The sequence below is a fragment of the Eleutherodactylus coqui genome, chromosome 7 (genome assembly GCF_035609145.1).
Source record: "Eleutherodactylus coqui strain aEleCoq1 chromosome 7, aEleCoq1.hap1, whole genome shotgun sequence".
In the NCBI taxonomy this organism is placed as follows: domain Eukaryota; kingdom Metazoa; phylum Chordata; class Amphibia; order Anura; family Eleutherodactylidae; genus Eleutherodactylus; species Eleutherodactylus coqui.
Genome location: NC_089843.1, coordinates 125,739,215 through 125,764,341, shown reverse-complemented (window position 1 = coordinate 125,764,341; position 25,127 = coordinate 125,739,215). Strand labels below are relative to the sequence as shown.

The window sequence follows — 25,127 nt, the reverse complement described above, 5'->3', positions numbered from 1 at the left end:
CATTTATGTATCTTTAACACTTCTTCCTCAGGACCATTCATCAGTGTTGTTTTGTCAAAATTAGAAAACATGCTTGAGAACTCCTTGCATGTTAACCTGTTGTTGCTTGGGATCATTACACAGCTTGCTAGCTACCCTCAGCCTCTCATTCGAGCCTTCCTACTCAACACAAACATGGTCTTCCAGCCCAGCGTACGCTCCCTCTATCAGGTACTGTAAAACCATGTAGCAAGTGTGTATCTCACATTTTAAAATATAAATATAGATATGACAAATTCCAGTGGGACACCAACCATTTTTGGAATGTTAATGTATAGCCATAACTGCAACAGGAGAAGTGTGGGATTCGAACTAGAAAATTAAAAGACTGTCAAACTCACAGTTCATTTCTTGCAATCTGAGTCGAAATGTGTCACAGTAGTAGGCTAGTAGATTTGTACTCCAAGTTTGTGGTAATATTATATGCACCACGTTTGCATACGGTGTACAGTTTTTTTTTTTTTTTTACAATGGTGCTCTATTGATGACGCATACAACTATATGACATATAGTTTTATAGGTCAGAAATATACAGTACTGTGCAAAGGTTTTAGGCAGGTGTGTAAAAAATGCTACAAAATAAGAATGCTTTCAAAAATAGTTAATAGTTTAGTTTTAGCAATCAACAAAATGCAAAGTGAATGAACAAAACTGGAATCATAATCAAATCAATATTTGGTGTGATCAACCACCGTTTGCCTTCAAAACACCATCACTTCTTTTGGATACACTTGCACACAATTTTTGAAGGAACGCGTCAGGGAGGTTGTTTCAAACATCTTGGAGAACTAGTCACAGATCTTCCGTGGATGTTGGCTCGCTCAAATGCTTCTGTCTCTTCATGTAATGCCAGGTAGACTCAGAGATGCTGAAATCAGGACTCTGTGGAGGCCATATTATCACTTCCAGGACGACTTCTTGTTCTTTACCCTAAAGACAGTTCTTAATGATACTGGTTGTATCTTTGGGATTGTTGTACTGCTGCAGAATAAATTTGGAGCCAATCAGCCTCTTCTGTGATGATATTGCATGATGGATATATATCCGTCTGTATTTCTCAGCATTGAGGACACCATTAATCCTGACAAAACTTGCAATGAACCTTCGCCATGCTCCAACTCTTGCCTGCAGAAACTCATTATTGTGCTACTTTCTGGCAACAAACTGCCTTCTGTTAGAGTCAAGTATTTCAAATTTTGACTCATCAGTCCAGAGCACCTGCTGCCATATTCTGCACTCCGGTTCCTATGTTTTTGTGCATAGTTGAGTTGCTTATCCTTAATACTATGTTGCAGGAATGGCTTTTTGGTTGCAATTCTTGCATGAAGACCACTTCTTGCCAGAAGTTTTCAAATAACAGATGGGTGTCCCACTGGTTTCTGCTAGTTCTGAGCTGCAGCATTTATTTAACAATGGCCTCAAACTTTTGCACAGTACTGTACATTGAGAGTATTTCTCATCTTAAACGTCAAATGTGGATGCTCCACATGGAAGCTTGGTAGAGCCTTAGATGAGGAGGATAGAAATCTGTATATTCAGGGTGTTATACTTGGATTTTTTTTCTGAAGCTTAAATCATGGGTTTCAGTCAGACACATTAAATTAAAGTGTTTGTACAGAATTAGAAAAACCTAGCTGCTTTCCTACAAAAATAGTGCCACACCTGTGCATGGGTTGTGTCTGATATTGCAGCATAGCTCCAATGAAGTGAATGGGAAAGCACTGCACTACCACACATAACCGGTGACTAAGGCGGTGTGATGTTTTAGGAAGACAGAATGATTTCTAATCCTGGCCAACCTCTTTTAGCTCCAAGAGAACTGAGGCAGTTCATTGTCTCTTTCGACAAAAGTATTTAATTTGATTTAGGCTGAATGCACATGGCAGAATCGGATCCCGCAGCAGAATTTGACCCTGTGCCCAGCCGGTGACCCACCTGTATACCTCTCTAGATTCTTCATAATCTGCAGTGCGGATGTGCGTCCGGCGTACATGCACAGTACAGATTATGCCGCGTCGTCACTAGGCGATGACACGGATTCCGCAACCTTTTCGCAATGACGATTGCGGAAGGGCCGCGAATTGGACGGCTTCCATTGACTTCAATGGAAGCCATCTGTGTTGGAATAGAACATTCAGCAATTTTCCCTCCGCGTGCGGAAAATTGCAATTGATTTCTGCTCGTGGACATGGAAAAGCGATTTACCATAGCATGTTTATGCTGCAGAATCCATAGGCAGATGCCCCATCCGGATTTCGCAATGCAAATACGCCCGTGTGCATTCGGTCTTAAGGTAAACACTAGTACTATATTTTGGTGTTCATAGCACTCTATATCTACTCTGATCAAAATACAGAACCAGGAGCATCAATGGGGCTTTAGGGTTTTTTTCACACAGAGTTTAACCACAACAGTAAGCAGTGCCGTCTCTGATTCTAATGTTACTAGTATGATGGATAATAGTGCATAGAATGCAAAATAGCAGATGAATTGATAAATAATTAAAAAGCAACTACTACATCTGTTAAAGATATAAAAAAAACAAAGCGTGGGTTGTTTTTCTTTCTAGAAAAAAAACTGAATTTTAGCGACAAGTGCACTTAAATGATTTTCTAATGTTTGATGGCAGATGAAGAGCAAAATGTGATAGTAGAAATAATCTGAGTACAGTAAGGGTTTGTCAGATCTCACGAAAAAGCTGTTCAATTTCTACTACTCCAATGCTTCTTTCTATTCTGTTGATAGACAGCTAGTACACATCAAAAGCAAAATACTTTTATTCATTTCATAATGGACACTTAGGGAATGGAGGACAAAGTAAGTAAACTTCAGGGGAACAAGGTGCTCTGCTTACTTATAATGTCTTGACATGACAGAGCTCGTAAATACCCGTCAATGGACTGCAGGCTCCAAAGGATTGAGCAGTCTAATAAAATACACGTCTGCTTAAGGCCTCATGCCCACGAAATATCGCAGCGGAATCCAACCCAGCGCCCCACAGAGACCCCATACTCACCTGTCCCGATCCACCGCAAGTGTCCTGTCTGGCGATCCAGCGCACATGCACAGTGCAGCACATGACGCGCCGGCGCTGAGCTGTGACGCAGATTCCTGCGATACTTCCTCAGTGCTCACAGTGGAAGTATCGCGGGATGGGCGGCTTCCATTGACCCCAAAGGAAATGCCGATGTCAATTCTGACAGCAGCATTTAAATCCCCCACGGCCCATTTGACCCCATTTGACAGGCAGTCTATCAAGCCACCCCATGGGGATGGCTTGATAGGCAGTTTGCTAAGGCAGCTCTGGGGCCTTTCAAAAGGCCCCTGGCTGCCATGACACCTGCACGGCTCCCCCGATCTCACCGCGGGGGGGGGGGGGGGGGGGGCGGGGGGGATTTAAATGCCGCTGTCAGAATTGACATCGGCATTTAAAGGCTTAATAGCCGTGATTGGCAAAACGGACGATCGCAGCTATTTCCCGCGGGTGTCAGCTGTAATAAACAGCCACGCGACCTCTCTGCATACATACCCTGATGCTCCAGGACGTGAATGTATGTCTTGGAGTGGGAAGGGGTTAAAGTTTGCCAATACTTTATATGGTACAATAAATAACACCACTGAAAAATACAACTTGTCTCACAAGAAACAAGCCCTCACGTGGAAATGTTGCTGGAAAAGGAAAAAAAGTTATGACTTTTGAAAGTGGGGATGGAAAAATGAACACTTAAAAATAAATAGGGGTGATTCGGGAAGAGGTTAAAAAATGATTAATGAATATAAACCCAGTGCTTTGAGTAATGAAATGGATAGTTTATAGAGTTGAGCGAACATACTCTGCCGAGCTTGATGCTCCTTCGAGTATTAGCGTACTTGATGGTGCTCGTTACTCGAACGAGCATCAAGCCGTGTTCGACCCCGCCCCAGTTTTTGTTTCCTCCCTGCCACAACGCAGAGAGAGAGAGAGGGAAAAAAGAAAAAAAAAGCTCGGGACCCGGCGTCCCACATACAAAAATGCTTCAGTCTCCCGTTGTAGTCAATGGGGTTCGTTACTCGAGTAGAGCTCTCAAATTTTTTGAAAAGTTTGCCTCGAATAACGCGGACCCGAGCATTTGGGTGCTTGCTCATCTCTAATAGTTTAACTTCTCATCAAATAAAAACTTGTAATACAGTTTAAAAAAAAGTGGAAAGGACAGTATCCTTAAATTTCAGTAAAATGTCAACGGATGGATTATTGGTGAGGAAACTGCGGTCAGACACCCGCCGCGATACTTCCACTGAAAGTAGTATCAAAATTACTAAACACTACTGAAAGAATGAGGCCATATTTAATGCTAGAAGGGCAGGTTAAAATACCAGTTCCAGCAGGATACAGGCATAGCACTATGTTATATAGAGGAGGGAGAATAGGTGCCATAATTGATACCGGCAATAAAGGTGTCATAACTGAAGTGCCTGACAGATGTCCCAATGGCTATCACTCCTGTGCTTTCACACAAGAGCAATAGTCTTATTCAATGAATGAAGGTGGAACAAGCCAGAGATCTCTTATAGCTTATAGTTATTCAAAGATTGACAACATGCATACAGCACTATTATAGTCAATGAGTTTAATTTGGAACTATTCATATACGGTCTGTGCCAGGTCCAGCATTTCAGCTTTTACCGTTGTTCACCTCCTAGGATGGAGCTGAGCAACAGGGGACTCTCAGGGAAGTATGAAAAGGCCCCAACTCTCAGTTGTCAATTTATTCATACATTTCTGTCAAAATGTGTTTATTGAAGTTTTACATAAAGCAGGTGGAATGGCATACAGGTTAACGGGTTAACAGATCCCGAAGTCTAGTTTACATATTTACTGAGTAAAACACAGGTGGCGATTACAATGGTTACTTCCGTAGCCGAGTTGAGGCATCCATGTGTGTGGGCAGCTGCGCTCAATACAGCGGTATTTCGTCGGCTTGTGCCGTGTGGAATGATACCTCTAGACTTCAGGGTTTAACTTGACAACTAAGTAACATCAATCTACCTATTTCGAGTTTATTAAACCTTTTGTTTCGCTTGTAATGCAATAACACCCTAAAACGTGTGTGAGAGCCAGAATAGTTCGTGTGAACTTTGGCTCTTGAAGAGTGTGTTGCATTGGGGGGAAGGGGGGGGGGCAACGGAGGGCAGGGTGCAGGGGAGTATAAAAGGGGTATAAGTCTAAGAGAGGATAAGTTGGGGTAGAGCGGAGAGGAGGGGATGCAGAGAAGAAGAAGAGAAGAGAGAGATACAGAAAAGAGAGAGAAAGAGAGAGGAAAAAGAGAAAGAAAAAGAGAGAAAGAGCGTCTCGGGGAAGAGCCCCCAGCGGGGCCTTTGCCCTTGATTAAACTGGCACAACCCCGTTTTCAAGCCAATGTTTGAATCCGGGAGAGCCTCGAAATATCATCCATACCTCCTACACAGCGTAGTATTTGGACCACTTGTCGTCATCTTTGGCTCTCAGCTCTTCCATGTACCTAATGTCTTCCAAAGCCGTTGACCAGTTCAGGCGTGTCGGCGACGTCTGGGATTTCCAGAGTCGGGGGATCACTATTCCCATGGCTAAAAGAAAAAATCTTAGGATATCTTTTTTACTGGCGGCAATGGAGCCCGGCATGACCGAGAGTAAGGCGATTTTTAGGGAGAGGTCTAGTGAGCTTTTCTTCAAGGAGTTATATAGGGTCTGTATCTCTGACCACAGATCTCTGATACCCGGGCAGGACCACCATATGTGTGTGAGCGATCCTGTTTCCTTGGTGCATCTCCAGCAAGCAGCCGAGGAGTCAGGGTATATTTTAGCTAGTGACGCAGGGGTGCGGTACCATCTCATTATGAGCTTGCAGCTTAGCTCGTGGTGCTTGCCCGAGACCGACATTCCGTGTGTCATGATAATGCCCTTAGCCCATTCCTCCTCCGATAAGGGTTGTCCTTGTTCTCTCTCCCACGCCCTGCGGCGGCCCTCTCCCAAGTCCCAGGTCCCCCCGGTTATTAGCATGCCGTAGACCGCGGAGATTTCGCCCCTTGACTCGCGGGGGTTTGCGCATAATTCTTCAAAGGGTGTGGGAGGCATAGATAGTTCCGGTACTGTACCCTGTGCTCTGATGAAATGGCATAGCTATAGATATTGGAACCACGCACCCGCCACGACCCCTCCGTCTCCTGTGAGCGAGCTCAGAGGTCTGACTCTCTCCTCCCAAAGGAGGTCTTGAATTCTCGGGAGATAAACTCCCAGACTGTTCAGGAGTGGTAGTCCTCCGATCTCCAGGGGGAAATCCGGATTTCCTACAAGGGGGGTCCAGGAAACCCGGGGTGGAGACCAACCCTGCTTTGCTTGCAAAGTTGTCCCATATACGTAGGAGTGTACACATGAAAGGTGATACTTTGAGCCCCCTTCTGCCTAAACCTCCCCTGAGCCAAAAAAGGCCTTGTGATCGAAAAGGGGCAGAGCTCTGTTCTAGCTCAACCCACAGTTTGGTTTGCCCTTTGTGTATGAGGTCCAGAACCATCCTGCCTATTGCAGCTCTGTAGTAGAGCAACAGGTCAGGCAGACCCCCCCCCCCCCCGTTTTCTTTTTTCTGAGTGAGGCGTCTATAGCTCAGGTGGGGTCTAGCTCCTCCCCAGACGAACCGCATCACTTCTTTTCTCAGTTTAGTGAAATAGCTACGTGGTAGCTGTATTGGTAAAGTCTGGAAGGGGTATAGAAGTTTTGGGAGGGAGTTCATCTTAATGGCATTTATTCTGTCGAATCAGGAGAGAGTTAGTGGGCGCCACTTATCTGTGTCTTTTACTAGGGAGGAGAATATGGGTTCGTAGTTTAAGTCATATAACTGGCTCGGGTCTGAGCATAGCTTGATTCCTAAATATTTAATAGAGTCTTTGCGCCAAGACAGCGAGAATGGGGGTTTAAGTTGGGCTAGTTCCGCGGCCTGGAGTGTTATGTTTAAGATTTCCGATTTTTGTAGGTTAATCTTGAAGTTGCTGACTTTACTATATTTGTCAAAATCACGCAGAAGGGCGGGTAAGGCTCGGGTGGGGTTTGTTATGTAGACCAGGAGGTCATCCGCAAACGCGGCCACTTTGTGTTCGGTTTGGGTCGTTTTGTAGCGCTGGACTTCTGGGTTAATTCTGATTGCGTTGGCCAGCGATTCCATTACCAGGACGTACAGGGTTGGGGAGAGGGGGCACCCCTGGCGTGTGCCATTCCTGATGTTGATTGGGCTGGAGAGTTTGCCATTCACTTTTATCTGGGCTGTGGGCTTGTTGTATAGGGCCATAATCCAACTTCTCAGTCTGTGCCCCAGACCTATTTTTTGTAGGGTGGCCTCAAGAAATTTCCAGTTAACGCGGTCGAATGCCTTCTCGGCATCAACCGATAGGAGGCAGAGGGGGCTCCTTGTGTCGCGTGCCCTGCTCACCAATGAGAGTGTTCTAATGGTATTGTCTCTTGCCTCGCGGCCGAGGACAAAACCAGTCTGGTCTCTGTGGACAAGCTTGGGGACAGTTGGTCCCAAGCGTGTGGCTAGAGTTCTTGCGAAGATTTTGGTGTCCACGTTTAGCAGGGAGATGGGCCTATAGTTTCCGCAAGAAAGGGGGTCTCTACCCTGTTTTGGGATAACAGTGATAACGGCCTGCAGGGCTTCTTGTGAGAACGGGCATTTGTCGGAAATGGCATTAAAGGCCTTACAGAGCATTGGGGTTAAAAGGTCTCTGAACGTCTTATAAAATCGGGGCGTGAAGCCGTCTGGGCCGGGGCTTTTGCCTATTTTTAGGTTTCTTAACTCTTCTGGGATCTCTTGTACCGTGAGGTCTTGTTCTAGGGCTTCAGCATCTGGAGAAGAGACCGGACTGGGGGCAAATTCGTGTAAGTAAGATTCTATGCTATCTGAGGAGCTATTTTGAGTCTCTCCTGGGGGGTCTGTGATGTTATAAAGCTTTTCGTAATAGTGCCTGAAGCATTCCAGTAGATCCTCGGTTGCGTGGACCTTCCCTTTCTCTGGGGAATTTAGTGCAAATATATATGATTGGTGTCCTCGGGGGTTTAGGGCCCTCGCTAGCTAGCTGCTGCATTTGCCATATTCGTAGGACCCACCCCTTAATCTGTCCCTCATGCACAAGTGGGCTTGGTCTAACACGGCTAGGATTTGCTGACGTAGGGAGGCGATTTCTGCGTTTAGGGAAGGGGAAGCGTTTGCTTTGTTGGCCTGTTCTGCTCTCTCTAGATGGGTGATGAGAACCTTCAATTTGCCGGTTTTATCCTTTTTGAGTCTTGCTCCATGGGATATGAAGATCCCCCTTAAAACACATTTAAGTGCTTCCCATTGTATGGGTGGGGGGGTTGCATCATCTCGGTGGGTCTCAATAAACATCTCAATGGACCTGCATATGTCTTCTCTGCAGCAGGTGTCATTTAAGAGATTGTCGTTAAGACGCCATGAGTTGTAACCCTTCTTGTGGAAATGCCCTAGGAGGGCTCCGTAGACAGGTGCGCGGACCGACCATAAGGGGGTCCCTATTGAGCTTCTGGGGGATGAGTCCAAAAGACCATGTGATATGAACAGATAATCTAGCCTCCCATAGCTATTGTGTACAGTGGAGTGATGGCTATAGTCCCTGTCCTTTGGATGGAGTGTCCTCCAGAGGTCGATAAGTCTGAGTTCTAGCAAGCGTCTCCGCAGTCTACGCAAGGCCATCGGGGAAACCCCGGACTTACCCGAAGACGTGTCAAGGCCGGGATCCATCGCCAGGTTGAAATCTCCTCCAAGAACGATGTCGGAGCCCTCTGCGAATTGTTCTAATCTCCCTAGGATGCTGAGGCCAAAGGCGACTTGTCTTGCATTGGGAGAATAAATGTTAGCAATCGTCACAAGACGGTGACCAAGGTCTAGTTTTAGGAATAAATATCTGCCTTCTGGGTCAATTTTTGACGCCAGTACGCTGTGGGGGAGGCTTTTATGGATTGCTATTGAGGTGCCACACTTCTTCTTTTCCGGGTGGGAGCTATGGTACAACGCGGGGTAGAATTTGTTTATGCATTTGGGTATATGGCCGGTCTTGAAGTGTGTTTCCTGTAGGCAGGCTATTAGGACTCGTTTTTTATGTAAGTGCGCTAGGATCTGGGGGTTGTTTGGTTGTAGGGGGGGATGTCCTTAGGGCAACCGAGATGCTGAGTAAGGAGAATGGAGAGAAGAGTGTAGAGAGAGAGAAGTGGGGGAGGGAAGGGAAAAGTGGAGGTATGGGGTGACGGAAAGTAAAATTTCCGTCGATTGGAGACCAGTGTCCCAATCTCGCAAGGTGGGTTTCGGACCTGTGGTCAGAATCGGACGGCACCATGGTGATGTCCACCCGTTGGGAGGAAGACACCTGAGAATGCCGGAGCAGCTCCTGGCATCCCCTATGTGGAGTCGTATGCTTGTTGAAATTGTCTGTGTTTATAAGACCTGCAGTAGTTGGGTTGTTGAACATGTGGCACATTGAACGCGGATAGGGGCGTAATATAGGAGAGGGGTTAGGGGCGACCCGGTGGGGTATATAGTTGCTTAGTGTTTATGGTGGTGTGTGGGCCCGGGTGAGGTGGAGCAAAACTTGTGTATCGTGTTTAACATGTGGAACTATAGGGTTGGGCAGCGTAAGTCCAATGGTGACTGCGAAGCGCGGTGTTAGTCCGCATGATGTCTCAGTCATGCTGAGATAGATGAAGGTTATCTCTCAGTGGCTGTTCATAGTGGTGGACGGGTGGGATGGCTTCCGTTTTTTCGACGTCTTGGTCTGGCCTCCTGCCAGGGTGTTCTAGGCGCTGTAATGGGCAAGGCTGGGGTATGAGGCCAGTCTGGGATCGCGACCATCGGCAGTTCCAGGGTGCCCAGGAATTTGGGGAGGTCGGCGGGGGACCTGAAGATTGCGGTCTACCCGTTCTTTGAAGCGGCTAGTTGAAAGGGGTACCCCCCATCTGTAGATTATCTTGTTAGCTCATAGGAGTTCGAGAATCGGTCTGACGGCCCTGCGGAGCTGGAGGGTGCGTCTAGCCAGGTCCGGGTAGATCTCTATTGGAGTGCCATTGTGGGTAAGGGGATCTTTCCTGTCGCGGGCGTTTTTCAGGATGCCTTCTTTGTCCCTAAAGAAATGTATGCGGCATACAATGTCTCGTGGTCTCGCTGGATCGTCTGGCCGAGGGTTCTATGGATGTGGTCAATTTCTATTGGTTGGTCTGGTGAGTGTAGTAGTAGAGAACTGAAAAAGTTGTGCGCCCAGTCTTCCAGTTGTGAAAGTGCGATTTCCTCCGAGAGACCCCTTAGACGCAGGTTGTTACGTCTGTGACGATTTTTGAGGTCGTCGAGGTGGGACATCATGCCCATCATTTGCTGAGCCTGGGCGTTTATAATCTGACTATGGGCCTTGAGCATTGTAAGGACCTCGTCTTGCGTTTCTTCTATGGTGATTATGCGGTTTCCCATGCTTTTAAGCTCTTGTTGTATGAGGGACAGCAATTCTTTCTGCGAGTTTTCTAGGCGCTGAAAGTCTTTTTTGGTCGGGAGAGATCTTAAATGAGCCTTCCAGTCCCATTCCTCCTCTGATGAGGAGTCGCTATAAAATGGCATGCTGACCATGTGGGTTGCTGTGGCTTTTGCGTGACCCCTATAGCTTTTCTGACGGTCGGGACTACTACTCCTCTCGGAGCTGGGCGTCATATTTTGTGGCATTCTTGGTTGCTGGGGAGACTTGTTTCCCTCACTGTCACGTCTGTGTTCCTGCAGGGGTGACTGTGTTGCTGTGATGTGCTTCCCTTCAGACATAGGGGCTCTATGTCCTTCAGTTACTTTGTGCTCTTTATTAGAGCCATGGAGGCTAGGGGAACTGCGGGGGCTGGGGGAGAGCCCCATATTGTCTGCCTGTGCTTGTTCTCCCTGGGTGTGAAGGCACTTATCTGTCTTCTGATGATCTCCTGGTCCATCCGTGCTGAGCGGCATACGTCCGCGGGGCTCTGTTCCGCTGCTGCTGCGGGGTGCAGAGAGGGAGCGCACATGGTCCGGTGCCATCTTTGGTGAGGGGGCTGCCGCTCCTCGTGTGCCGAAGTACCGCTGTATTGTCGGCGGCTCGTCTTCTCCCACTGACCGAGGTTTGCTGGAGGGTCTCCTCTTCCCCATCACTGGGCTGGAGGTTCTTTTGTGCCGATGAGAGGCTGATATAGCAGGTCAGTGTTACAGGGGAGCCGGGAGCTCAGCAAAGCGCGGCTTACTCCTTCATAGGCAAGTCACGCCCCCTCTATTCATACATTTCTATGAGTAATAGCAGTGAATGGAATGGAGCTCTGAGTCAAAAAGGTGGGTCGTGCCAGGCTCTCCCACCCACAATACCAAAATCAACAGCCCTCTTCCTATACACAAATGGGGAGAGGAGCTGTCACTCTTGATGCTACAGACAGGAAGAGCCCGGTGTTGCCCCCTCCTTCAACTCGAGAGCTGAGTTCTGAGTTAAACTTGTAAATATGTGTTTTTCTGAAACTCAGCAGCATTTCACAATAAAACATATTTGGGTGGAATGGGCATATCTGTTCCAGGTTCATGCTGCCCATGGTTCAAGCTGCATGAACCTGGTGACAGCTGACATATATAGTGGCCTCTGACATTACCAGTGCTGTAAAATTCCATTATAGCTACTTTATACAATAAAATCCAGGGTTGCAATATCATTGATACACAGTACTGCCACGTCAGGGTTGTCTGCATCCTATTTATCATGGCTGCCACATCAAAGGTTTCTTTCAGCTGCCATTTTCATGCAGACTTTTTACTGATTTTTAGCTGTTTTAAGAAATAGATGCTATCCGGTATTATTATAAATGGCGAAATCCACCAATGTGCTGGCAGCGTGCCTTAGCCCTAGCTTTGGAGAGCTTTTAGCTGAGAAGGTAGAACTAAATTCAAACGATCATTTAGTCTCAAGGCTCGGGATGTCAAGTAGGCTGCCAGTTATATTAGCGACTTCATCATGACACAGACACTTGCTTCCTCCGCTGCTGCGGGCTCAGTCTCTTCTGGGATTCTGGAGGCAATTTGTTGCAAAATGGCTCATTCATCACCTCATGAAATCAACTCAACCCCATTTCTAAACATCTGAGGAGAAAAGTAATTTCAGCAAAGAAAACTATAAATGACATATATTTTCTCTCTTCGTTTGCAGGTTCTGGCCTCTGTCAAACATAAAATTGAACAATTTGCTTCTGCAGAGAAAAATTTCCCCATGCTCCTGGCTGAAGCTCAACAATACCTGCTGGCTCGTGTGAACATGAGCCAGGCATCGACAGATGTGTTAACCAAAGGTATGCAACATGACCATGCATGACAGCTGGTTCATCTGGTGCATGAAGAAATAGGAGAGAGTCCTTATAATATATCGAAGCAGGGGTCTACCACATTATACAGTACCCTGACGGCACTATATTAAGAAGTACGAGGTCTGCATGTTGCATAGTACCATCTAGTGGTAGAAATATTCTTGTAGCTACAGTCACAGATGTTTCAATATGAAAACACTGCTTATATTTGTAATTTCTACCATATGGCTACAAAGTATCTAAGTATGGAATATACACCCCCTCACCATAAAATAAAGATGAATTTGTATCGAGAAACAGAATGTTACTATATCTCATCACATTCACTAGAGTTGGGTTCTCTCTGTAGAAGTAAGTTCAGGTCTGGAGCTACATTTGCATGCAGACAGGCAGCGATTTCTAGCGTTGGAGCTGTTTTATTATTCCAGACATCACTTTGTCGTAGTTATTGCTGCTGTTATTATTATTATGTCTTTTTTCTGTGCAGTGATTACCTTCTGCAGTATCTTTCCTTCCCAGACTAGCTCCATATCTTTGACAAATGCCTGGTTTGCAGGTTATGGCTGTCTTGTAACTCTCTGCTAGTTCTTCACACTTCTTCAGCTGCAAGGCTCCTTGTGCTAGCAATGCATAAGCAATCAGAATATAACTCTTACGATCCTACAATATCAAGAGACATCAGGAGTTGCACAACTTTCTAACTTTTTGGCTCTTGAGTACAGTTCTGCATTACTTGTACACATTCCTCTCAATATGAAACTTTTACATATATGTATTGGTTTTTTATCACTTCCCTCCATATAGCGTTCACATAGTATTTAATTTATGTTACTGGATATTTTTCAGATTATATTTGAATTATCTTGATATTCAAAGAGAGAGGACATGAATCTGAACTTGTTGCCCAAATTTACATTATAGGGACTGTGTCAAGTGTGGGAGTAGACCGAAGCGTAACAGGGTTCTGTAATGGCCCCATACCTACACATGTAGTTTAACTTGACTGTAGTACAAGTTCATTTATCTTAAAGGGGTTGTCCAAAATATATTTTTTTCTTAAAAAGATGTTCCCTATGATGGAAAATAAGAAGTAAGCTTATACTCCCCTAAACTGGTTCCCTACATCTCCATTGCCAATAGATCCAGGTCTGTGACATAGTTTTTAAAGGCTGTAGTTTGTTTGTTTATGGGACATCCCAAGCTGCTGCAGCCAATTGTAGGCCTCACCTACAATTGCTAAGGTCTGTGATTGGCTGCTGCAGCCTGTGACATCCCACACACAATAAAACTGCAGCTTGTAAAGAAAGACCTGGAACAGAGAATGGAGCTATATTGCGGGAAATGTGGGGAGTCGTGAGAGCTTGTTTGTTATTTTCTGTCATGGGGAACATCTGTCTTGAAAAAAAAACATCTGGGACAACCCCTTAAACCAATTTCAGAATGGTTTTTCACCTTGCGCCCAATTATAGACAAGCATATTTTAGCTTCATATGTGGTGTGTGTTTTGCAGACTGTGATATGGAGCTAATGTAAATCTATGTATCTATTCACAAGGCTGTATTTTTCATGGCTGTTTTTTAAAAATGCAGCATGACCTATTTTTCCTGCATTTAGTTCCGTATTGCTCTTATTTTCTATTGGTTGAATACAGATCAGTATTTTTACAGTGTAAAATAAAATATACAGAGGCAAATATTGATCAGATAGTAATGAAATGCTGTTGAAATGTCATCTGGAACATATCCGTAATACGGATCCAAAATACGGACGTGTTACAATACACTCGTCTGAAAGTGGCCTAACACAAGAAAGCCATTGCAAAGCTATTGAAATGAGACAAAAAAATTGTGGCAAAGAAAGTAATCTTGACACTTTAAGAGTCAAGTTAAACTCTGCTACATATGTACCAATTAGCTATATTATCAGGCTGGAGCTACTGTTGCCTCTGCAACACATATATCTACATCCCTGTGATCAGGTAAAAGTCAGTGAGAAATAAAATAATGATTCCTATATGAAAGGTTTTGAAATATTTCCTCTTGTCTGGCTTTGGTGATAAAGGATAAAAGGATGAGCAGATACCTGTAATGAGTGCATGAAATGAGCCTGAAAGACATAACCTTTCTGTGTTTTGTGGACACTGCAAGAATATACACTGAGCACATTTTGAAAGAAAAATAACTTTTTTACAGTGATCAAAAATAGCAAGGGTAACCCCTTTTATTTTAACATAGAAGCGGTACGGCCAGCAGCCCCTCCCCTTGATTTTAGGGGTATTGTACCAAAATTGAAAATGACATTCTGTTAGAACATTAAAGCATTTTTAAAAATTGGAATCATTTAAAAAACATTGCTTTGTGTAGACAGTGCTGTTGCTTGTTACGGCACCCCCTGCTATTCCTTTTATAGCCTCTCAGAATGTCCATCTAATGTGTCAGATGTCAGAAAAACATTTACCGACTAGGTCAGCGCTATTGTCCAGATCCTTGTGTACCTGGGCAGTGGGGTAATTCCAGCTATTTTGTAGACCAGCCAGTAAGAATTGGCGCACTAGAAGCAGCTTCTTACCGGCACTGGACACAGTAGGTGAATATTCTTCAGGGAAATCAAAACAAAGAGGCGCCATAACAAGAATTTAACAGCAATATATAAACACAATTGAAAAATGATGTTTTGTGTAATTTGACAGAGAACTAGAATATTTAATCTTGCGAATATTTAATCTCAAACCCTTTACCCAATCCACGGCTATTGATATATTTAATACATCATAACTTTAATTTCTTGCTGTGGATAGAGCTTATAGAGTTATTGGTAGTTTACAGTTTTGTGGCTGCGCATTTTTTTGAATAAGTCACAGGAAGTGCAGCCATATTGGTAGGGTAAAGGCCATATGAAAAATGTATCTACGTTTTGCCTGATGGCATTTCTTAACCCTTTCCAATCCAATTAGTATCCTGGTTTTCCTAGGGGGCTTACTCTTTTTCTGCCGTTATATAATGGCGCTATCTGCTGGCTAAAGCCAATACTGCATAAGGTGACACATTGGATATGCTCCGACAGCAGAGAGGCTGGCAATATACAATAAGAGAACCCCAACGGATGTCTTCCAACATCGGAGCTGTACAGCCTTAAATCATAATGTCTTCAGACGTCAGACAGTGGATTGGAAAGGGTTAAATGCTATCATATACAGTTGCAATCAAACTTTTTTTTTTTAAAAGGAACTTTTATTTAGCCAGCATAATTAGCAAACAAACAGAGGCAGCTGGCACCCAAGGTGCCCATCTCGATGGTACATCACATTACATAAGTACAGAAACAGAGAAACCATCATTATCTATGTACTGGCAGATAATCAGCTAGAAATTTTATTTTAGCTTGATCAGCTGTTGATAATCAAAACACATAGAAAAAACGAGTGTCTTGAATCCCGAAAGCCAAATACAACAGGGAAAAAGAACAGAAAAAAAAAGATAAACAACAAGACCACCCAAACCCCCCCCCCCCCCCCAACCCCAAAGCGCAACTCTTAAAAGGATAGATTAAGCTTGAAAGATAGGTCAAGCGGGTGTCTTCCAATGTATTTCCCCATTAATATCTAGAAAGGTGCTCTCATTGCCATTGCAAAGCAAATCAAGCAATCAAACATTTTCAACCCCTATTATTATTTTTACTTGCCATATTTACAAACTTTCAGCTGTTTGCATAAAAAACAATCATTCAAATAAGAACAATTTAAATAGCTCAACACAACTAATACAATTGGTTTCTCCAAAAAGTTTTTGTATATCAGTTTCTTATAACTTTAAACTTGTAAGTATCTCCAAATTCAACACCAAATTACACTTTAAATGACTAATTTGTAATTGGGCTTGAACAGCAGAATAACGTATGACTGCAACTGTATTACCAGTATACAGTACTACAGGACTGGCTGCATGTGCAGGCGTCATAGTCACTATTACATTTATTGACTTACATAATGCCGTATTGGTTATCTAAGGCATCGAGGAAGCCATCTGCAATCCATTCTCTCTTTTCTATACATGTTATCACTTTACGACTTTATGTTTACTTACCGTAGTAGCCTATCTTGGACAATGAGAGTATACTTCATTTAGCACTATATTGCAGTGGAAGCAATAATAATTTGATAATCCAATAATGCTAAAACTTGCAGCCAGAACTGCAGACATACTTTACGACAGGTTGTAATACTGGAATTAAGTTGAGATAACAGGTGGAAATTAAGTCCAATACAAAGTATTTAATTATGATTTTATTTTGCCAGACATCCAGTGCCTGCTGTCAGGAGACATAAATCCTAACTTTTTATTTAATGTGTAATTTTAATATATGTTAATTTTTTTTCCATAGAGAAGCTTAAGTTACATGCAGTGTGATACAATTAGAATTCTAAAATGTGCAATTAAGTTTATTGCTCGAATAACAGTTCCAATATTTTGACAGATAATATACTGGGGACTGGATACAAGGAAATGAGTTCTGGAGAACATTCGCATGATGGAGTACAGAGAAATAAGCTAGCGCCTCCTCTTTCTGCAATCTCTACTCGCACTAGAAATGCTTTGCTCGCAGCTGCCATATTTCCGGAATTCTTGAAAGAACTTGCAGCTCTGGCTCAACAACATTCTGTCCTACATTATGTGATCGAGGACTGTTTTTAGCACTTTAGTATTTTATGTAGATCTCAAGTATCATTTTACAGTTTTTACATTAGTTCTTGTTTTAAATGGAGATGACATATTTTCTTACAGTAATTACGGTATTGTGATAAATTCCTTTACCATAAGATGCTTTTTACTATTTCCTGTAATACTTGATAGAAAATGGGCTTTTTGGCCTGGTTACAGTGGTGGCTGTTTTTCCTATATGGGTTTAATATTTATGGGTCATATTTTCCTATACTGTAATAGTCTGTGCCTCTGCGCTTTATCATCCTATTGGGCTCAGTTCACATTGCATTGCATTGTTGCTTCCGTTTATAACCCTGGATGCTTCGGTTTTGTAGCGGTGTTCTTCATTTTGAGGGGGAAAATAACTAGCGTTGCATATGTGAACACAGCCTTAATGGAGTTGTCTTATTAAAGACAACCCCTTTCAAAATACAGGTGAAAATACTTGATTTTGATGGGGAATGCTTGTTGTACATTTCCCCTTCATGGAAAATGTAGTATTACATGAAAGCCGTTCAGATAAATGGCAATCCATTAACACAAGGATGGTTCATGTCCACCAGAACAGGAGCTAGTCTCATGGAAAAGCTCTCTGATCTGACCCAGACAGGGATGTCCAAGCGAGGAATTCCAGCAATTATGTCTATGTGCACTATTATACAACCCCTTCAAAGAAAGCGGTTTCTATCTTGTATTAAATTTTGCTAGGTTCTCATCCACATAATGCTCTACACACGTAACAATTTGCTCCACAGTGCTGATCAACTGTTTACTTGTCCATGGACATTTTGCTAAATGTTTTATGAATTTACAGTTCTACATATTCTCTACTAGCCATATGTTATAAAAATTTTAGAACCACCTATATGAAAACAAAATATTACAAAGGTACGGATGCAGCAAACTTTAACTTGACATTTCTTCCCCGTTTCATATCATAATTCAGCAAACTTTAAATTGCTATGTAACACATCATATGTCATTGAAAATGTCAAATTAAAGTTTGTTAGTACACTCATTGTAAAAAAAAAATCAAGGAGATGGCGGAATTGAATGACAATTTCTGTGTAACATTGAAATGTTGATATAAGTAAGAGATTACAATATCAGAGCAAAAAGATAATTTATTACGAAAAATTGAACACTTGAGGGAGAGTCTAGTACCCTGTTGGGCCGCCTCTAGCTTGGATGTGATATGGGCGGGAATAAAGGCATACAGGTTACATATAGTATACTGTGCCATATCGGTCCAAATTTGCTGTAGCTAAGCCTTTAGATTGTGCAAACTTCTAGAATGTCGAATTGGTATCCCAGATGGTCCCATACATGTTCTATTGGTGATAAATCTGGTGACTGGCCAGGCCTTGGAAGTGTGGCAATGTTGTGGAGACATTCCTATGACACCCTTGTGTTTGCGACCGAGCATTATCCTGCTGGAGAATACCTCTAGGAAGCCGCCATGTGAGGAACACATGTGGCTGCAGGATGTCCTGAACATATTGCTGAGCTGTCATTGTCCCTCGTACCACTAATAGGGATGACCGAGTGTCGTATGTGAAGCCCCCCAGACCATCACACCAGCAGGGGGGGCAGTGTGCCACTCCCCAGCAAAGGCAGGATTGAGGCACTCACCCCTAGGTCTCTAGACATGAACATGGCTGTCGTCACTGTCCAAAATAAACCTGGATTCATCATTAAAGACAACCTAGCTCCACTCCTTTTCAGTACAGTTTTGTTGTTCCGCGCACCACTGCAAATTGAGGCAATGGTAGGCTGGTGTCAAAGACAGTACACCTAATGGGCGCTGTGAGACCAAATATCCTCCAGCTAAGCACCTGGAAATGATTCTGACAGACACAGGGGCCTGTAACAATAGTGCCACCTGTCTCTGGATAGTGGATGACGAAAAATTTAGAGCTGATCATGCCTGTTGGACAATCAGACAATCCTCTCTACTGGTAGTCTGTTGAGAGCATCTGGAGCCCAGGCACCTTGTGTGCGTGCCCTCATGCAGCCACTGGTCCAAATACCTCCAGAATGGCTCAGGCGGTTGGCAATTTGTCGATACGACCATCCTGCTTCTCTCATCTCAATGCGCCCCCTCTCAGACTCTGTAAACTGGATGAAATCTCTTTGATTGCACCATAGAGGCATCTAGTGGTCAACAAGCTCTACACAAGTGAAGAAAGAGGTCCATTACACACAAGTAGCCTCTGAGAGCCTTTTTATGAGCCAAGGGTGGCACCACTATTAGGGTCTCAGATGGCAAGACTGTTTATCTAATCACATCACAACTCTCATCATTTGCATATCTGCCTGAAATGGAACTGTATGCAGAGTTTTGCAACAAAAGAACAACTCCTTTTAGGTACTTGATTTTTTTTTTACAAAGAGTGTATATAATGCATTAAATGTCAAGTTAGTTAAATTTGTACTCCAGTACTCTAAATTATTTCCAAGTCAAGGCAGTTTGCAAACCACATTTCCACGGAAGACTCAAAGGTTTTGGATAACTTTTACACTACGTAGCATTCACAATAAATCCACATGTAAGGAGGAGAACTACCAGTATATCTGATGGAGCTTGCCTTTACAATCAATTATGTGCCTCTAAAAAGTGGGCAGCACTTTGCAAAGTATGCTCATAATTAGTAAGACTAGAATAATTTATACAAAATAATCCACAATTTGTTTAGATTCTTCAGAGTTTCGAGGGGAATGAATTCTGGATTGGTGGTAGCAGATGATTTTAATAAACTGGGTTGTGATATGAGAGCTGTGCTATATAGGACGTAGTCAAAAAGACTGAACCAGTGCTATATCTCAGTTCTTGTGTCCTATACTGAAATAGGATAGGAATACTTGGATAGGAAGACATGGACGCTCTACATGATGGTATGACTTATAGGCCCATGGAGGCCCCTAAATATGGATTTCAATTTTGTGTTGTGGCCCCTGTAAGAAATAGAAAGTAAAACCCAACTGCAAAATTGAATAGTAGCATGTGAGAAGCAAAAATCAGCTTTTCACCTCTCTCTATGTCCCACGAACACATAATCAATCATCCAGTAAGTCATCCACCGTCACCTGCAGGATATTCATGTACTGATCCATGTTGCGAGTCCCTGGAATGAGCACAGATCTAACAATGGCTCCATGCATGTATTGTAGCAGAAGGAGACCACTTTTATTGGGTTTTACTCTCAATTAGGGGCCATAAGATAAAAATGAAATCCATGTTTCAGGACCCCCATGGGCCATACCATCATGTAGCGCATCCATGTCCTTTTGACTATATCTTGTCTACAGCACTGTATGATGTCATGTATAAGGTAAACTAGAAGAATGTCTTCATAGCAGCAGAGCCAATCACTACTGGGCTATGCTGGGGGCCCATTCTCACAGTACGCAGTAAGGTACCTAGGCTTTTTGTTTACCTCCATGTGCAACCTTTGAAGCATCAGCAGGGCTTCTAAAGTAGTTACAGCAAATGTATCTACGTTTTTTATTTATTTAAGGTGGACACAGCATGGGGATAAATAGTTTTCTACGGTTTAATTCAGTATTTTTGTGTAAAAAGTTGTTTATATGATACTATAGCTTATGCCTGGGCTCAGCATCTCTTCCTTTTATTGAATGCTGCCCTCCGATAGGAGGCTTTAGATGATATATATATCTACAATTGTAAATATTTTTACAAGCAGTTATATGACTATATAAACAGCACAGACACATCTGGTATACAGAAAAGTGGATTTTCAAGTCAACACATATAAATAGCGGCCAGATGCGTCTATACAGGAAAAATGCATTGGACTGAAGAGTGCAATAAGTGTAGTAAGTAACCCTGACATGAGGCCTTACAGCACAGTGTGCTATATTCTAGCATAAGTAGTGAGTCCAAGTAATGGACAGTTTGCATCCTTCCGTCTGTTCACATGTCCTCAGCATGTCATTATCTCAAGTGTCTTCCTTTTACAGCACACTTAGTTTCCCTCTTTTCCTACATTTTCCATACGTAGTGATCGTGAACTTCCCTTCATCATTGAGCCTCATTTTAAGTGAAGCTGCATCCCCAGCTGTTATATTCTTGCAGCGCTGGTATTGATGCCCACACGCCTGTTATGTGAACCTTCACTGCAGACAATCGGTCGTGGTCATCCTACTGTATAATTAGTGTTAAAGCAGTCCAATGCTATGATGCACTATTTATACAGATATTATACATACATGTCAAGAGAAGTTATCCACTGATGTGCATTATGGAATTGGCAATTTCAGTCTAGCTGTGGTTTACTCATAAATCTTTCTAGCAAACCTATTGTCGCTAAAGAAACCCCATATATATATATATATATACAGACTAATTACTGTTTCTATTCTCTTAGCTTCCCCTTCCTGTCTTATAGACTACAAGTATGAAACCATATAGCTATATGTTTAGAGGGGGTCACATAATGTTATATCTGCTGTATAGTCTTTTACCTCATGTTACACTGGTTTATTTTAAGATCCTCTTAAACAGCCAATGGAGCAAATGCAAAATCGGAATTATCTGAATGTAGAAAGTGCAAGGATGACAAAACTTCTGCACTATGCGCTTTGTTCTTGAAGAAGAAGCAAGTAGGAAATGCAGATAGTGTTTACTATTGACAGCTTTCTCTATTATTAACATGCCTATTTTTTAGGTAACTTTTAAATCCTCTCATATGGAGTTACGCTTTTAGCATTTCTAAGTTTCTATTTTATATAATGGAACATCATAAATTGTATCACTGTGCAGCAGGTTTTGGTCACCAGTGAACTTATGGCCTCAACTGTATATACTCATAGATTTATGCCAAGAACTGCTGTATATCTCTATATCAGACCATTTAGTCTGTGCCAAATTTTTGAATCTAGTAAATAGTGATGTTTGAACAGCGGACATTACTGCTGTCCATGTATAAGGAAGAGTATAGAAAATATGGACCAAAACAATCTGAGGCACATTGTGGCTGCTGAGGCTTTGTGCTTCAATGAGTTTTGTCTATTGTGTTATTTACAATGTACATTTATTTGCTTGTGTCTAGGAATATTAGAAAGCCTAAAGAATTTATATAGCTTCCTGCCGGATAATATTCAACCTTTCAGGGCCAGATCCTGTCAGCAATTCCTAAAGTTCTATATGCACTGAATCAAATAGATCTTAGATGTACAGATGTGCCTTTCCTTAACATGTCTCTAAACCCAATATATGTATCCTGAGATATATGGTGCAAACATGAAAAAAGTATATATCTGATCGATGAAATCAATGATCCATCCATTACCCACAGACATTCATGTTAAAAATGTAAAAGATGCAATTTTAACATACCTTTTTTTTTACTGGGTTTCTATGATTCACGCCATTCATAAACAATAGGATCATATGTTAAAAAAAGTATACTCTTATATTACTTAGGGTCTGTTTAGAGCTACCGATTTCTCGTTTCGAACAATGTCAGAGTTCGCTCGTGCAGCCTGTTAATACAGGCAGATACATCGTTGGCTCGTTCACATGAGAAGTCATTCACAATCACTAGAATATATTGTAACATGCCCCTTAATAATCAGCAGGGGTCACTAATCCCCTGTGTAGCACAGTGTATCCTTAATTTGTCCCCTGCACAGCACCATTTATGTCCTGTGCTGATACTGTAACTCAGCCTCGTTCTCTTGTATATGATGGAGTTGCAGTTCTTTGCAAAGCATTGCTCCTTTCCAGGGGTTTTGCAGTGAATATCAACTCATTATAAAGAACTACAATGGTGGAAGGGACTTTCGTTTTTGTTATTGATGAGCGGGTCCCTGCAAGTGACATGCTATTACTTGTTAAGACAGGAAACTCCCTTTAAAAGTGCAATACAAACTTTTGGGCGCAATGCAACCCAACCAGACTCTGCCTGCTACCTTAAGTACTTAATTTATTAAACTTTTTCCCCTGGAGTAATTATATCAACTCATTTAATTGCCAATTGGCACAAGTTATTGCATCATTGGAAGCATTGTTGGCTGTGTCTCATTTCTCTTCATTAATACATAATTAATCCTAGAAAATCAACACCTAAAACCTCTACATGATCAAAATCCTCTAAGGAAGCACAATTCAGTTCCCTCATTATTTTGATGCATATAAAACTACCTAAACAGCACGATTGCAAAAGCTGAATGTTTAAGCCAGAACATTTTGTAAAGAGAAATGTGAATCCTAAACGTATAGGAAATATCTCTGATAGTCCTATTATTTGTAACGATTATGGCACTTGGCACACCCAAGTTATCCCCACTCTTAAAACACTAAAAAATTGAGTATTTTTGTAATTGATTTGCTTAAGTTATCCTGTTCAGAGTCTGGGTCATACTTTTTTTCTCTTGGAATCTGTATGTATTTTATATGTGCCACAGATAGTCATACGACTATGTAAGGTTAGGGCTACTCTGAGACTTTTTGTAGTGCTAATGATCAATTTCAAGTATGAAGTGACAGCTGCAGTCCACAAGATTGCACAGTCTTTAATGTATTCCTTTGGACTGCAGCTGTCGCTCAATAGTTTAAGTCAATCAGCTGTGCTACAAAAAGTCTCAGTGTAGCCCAAAATTATGAACATCAGCATTCTGCGTAAATGAAAAAGAAAACTTCTAATTAAAAATTAATACAAGAGATGTAAAGCAGCCTAAAGACATTCAGTTCTGTATGTAGATTCACGTGGGATGTTGTAAATATGTTATAAAAAGTTGAGTTTTTCACATGGGGGTAAGCACATTTTGGCTGCATATGTACATTGCGTATTAGCGCACACAAAAAATATGGAAAAGTGCCCATATATTTTACCAGCCCATTCTCTTCAATGGCCTATTGCACTGCGCAATATGCACCAAAAAAGGACATGTTGCGTATTTTTGCATGCAGTTGAACATTGTGTAAAAAAAAAAATACACTCATGTGAACGAACCCACTGAAATCAATGGGTTCTATGCACTGCGTATTGTATGCACGAAAATGTAAATATGCTTGTGTGAATGAGCTCTTACTGTAAAGATTGCACCTTGACACTTTTTCATGTTTATTAAATTGCGTCTTCAACCCTCTCTAGTAGAACGTTAGTGCAATAAACTGTGGCCTTAAGTACAGATGTGCCTTTATAAACAAACCTATTAACTTGATGCCCATATGGTAATGGTGGTGATGGATTTTAAACCTACATTTTGCAATCTAAGCATCATGTTTTAATAATATGACTGTGAGTAGGAGTCAAAAATGTACAACTTACACTGTAATGCTTTACCCTAAATGTGTGGCTGAGTACTACTCAGCAAGTATTAGGTCTCTCTACCACCCTGCCAAGTCATATGCAATCAGGATTTGAAGGGCTACTTCTTCCTAAAGCATTGATGATATTTCTGCTAGGACCCCCAGGATCGTTTGACAGGGGGACAGCTGCACAACCAGAGCTAGGAGGAGTCTGATTCAAAACTGATGGAAGTGTTGACCAATGTTCGAAACTGTGTGATCAACAGTACAGTGAAAAGAGCTAAGCCCTTTATATCACGTAAGGCAATATGCCCACTTGTGTCAAGGTCTTTTGAAATTAAGAGAAGTAGTCTATTCTGTGGCCTCTCTTATTTTATTATGGCCTCTTTGACTATACAGTTTCTGCCCTTGTGGTTGGCCACAGACTAGCCAGAAAGTAGCGGGAAGGTAACGTGATGACCCTTACTGCACATTAAACACAAGTGTGCACATAGTCTAAGTTGCAATCTTGCTGTTTAGCTAAACTACTGAATGCCTTCATAATTTTTTTATTATATGTGTGTGTATAAAAGTGTCACCCAACAGTTGCAATTCCCTATGTTTGCTAGTGAAATTATTTTTGTGAAGTGCACATACCAGTAACTGTTTGTAAAAACCAAATTGGTATTTCCTTGCTAATCTTAGAGTTAGTGGATGACTACCCCTACAGTGAGCCTTATTTATTGTTTTGCACAAGTAGATTGGGGCCTATTTACAGTTT

At 42.4% G+C, this 25,127-nt stretch overlaps 1 protein-coding gene across 1 annotated transcript in view; it reads left to right on the top strand.

Annotated features, from left to right (window-relative positions):
• The window catches only part of FHIP1A (FHF complex subunit HOOK interacting protein 1A), a 197,809-nt gene extending 173,595 nt beyond the window's left edge, over window positions 1-24,214 (top strand). The window contains exons 10-12 of the mRNA XM_066573653.1: window positions 32-210; window positions 12,238-12,376; window positions 16,865-24,214. Coding sequence (XP_066429750.1) covers window positions 32-210; window positions 12,238-12,376; window positions 16,865-17,082 — 536 coding nt within the window. The 3' untranslated portion in view covers window positions 17,083-24,214. The remainder of the gene's footprint in view (window positions 1-31; window positions 211-12,237; window positions 12,377-16,864) is intronic.
• Window positions 24,215-25,127: the final 913 nt, after the last annotated feature.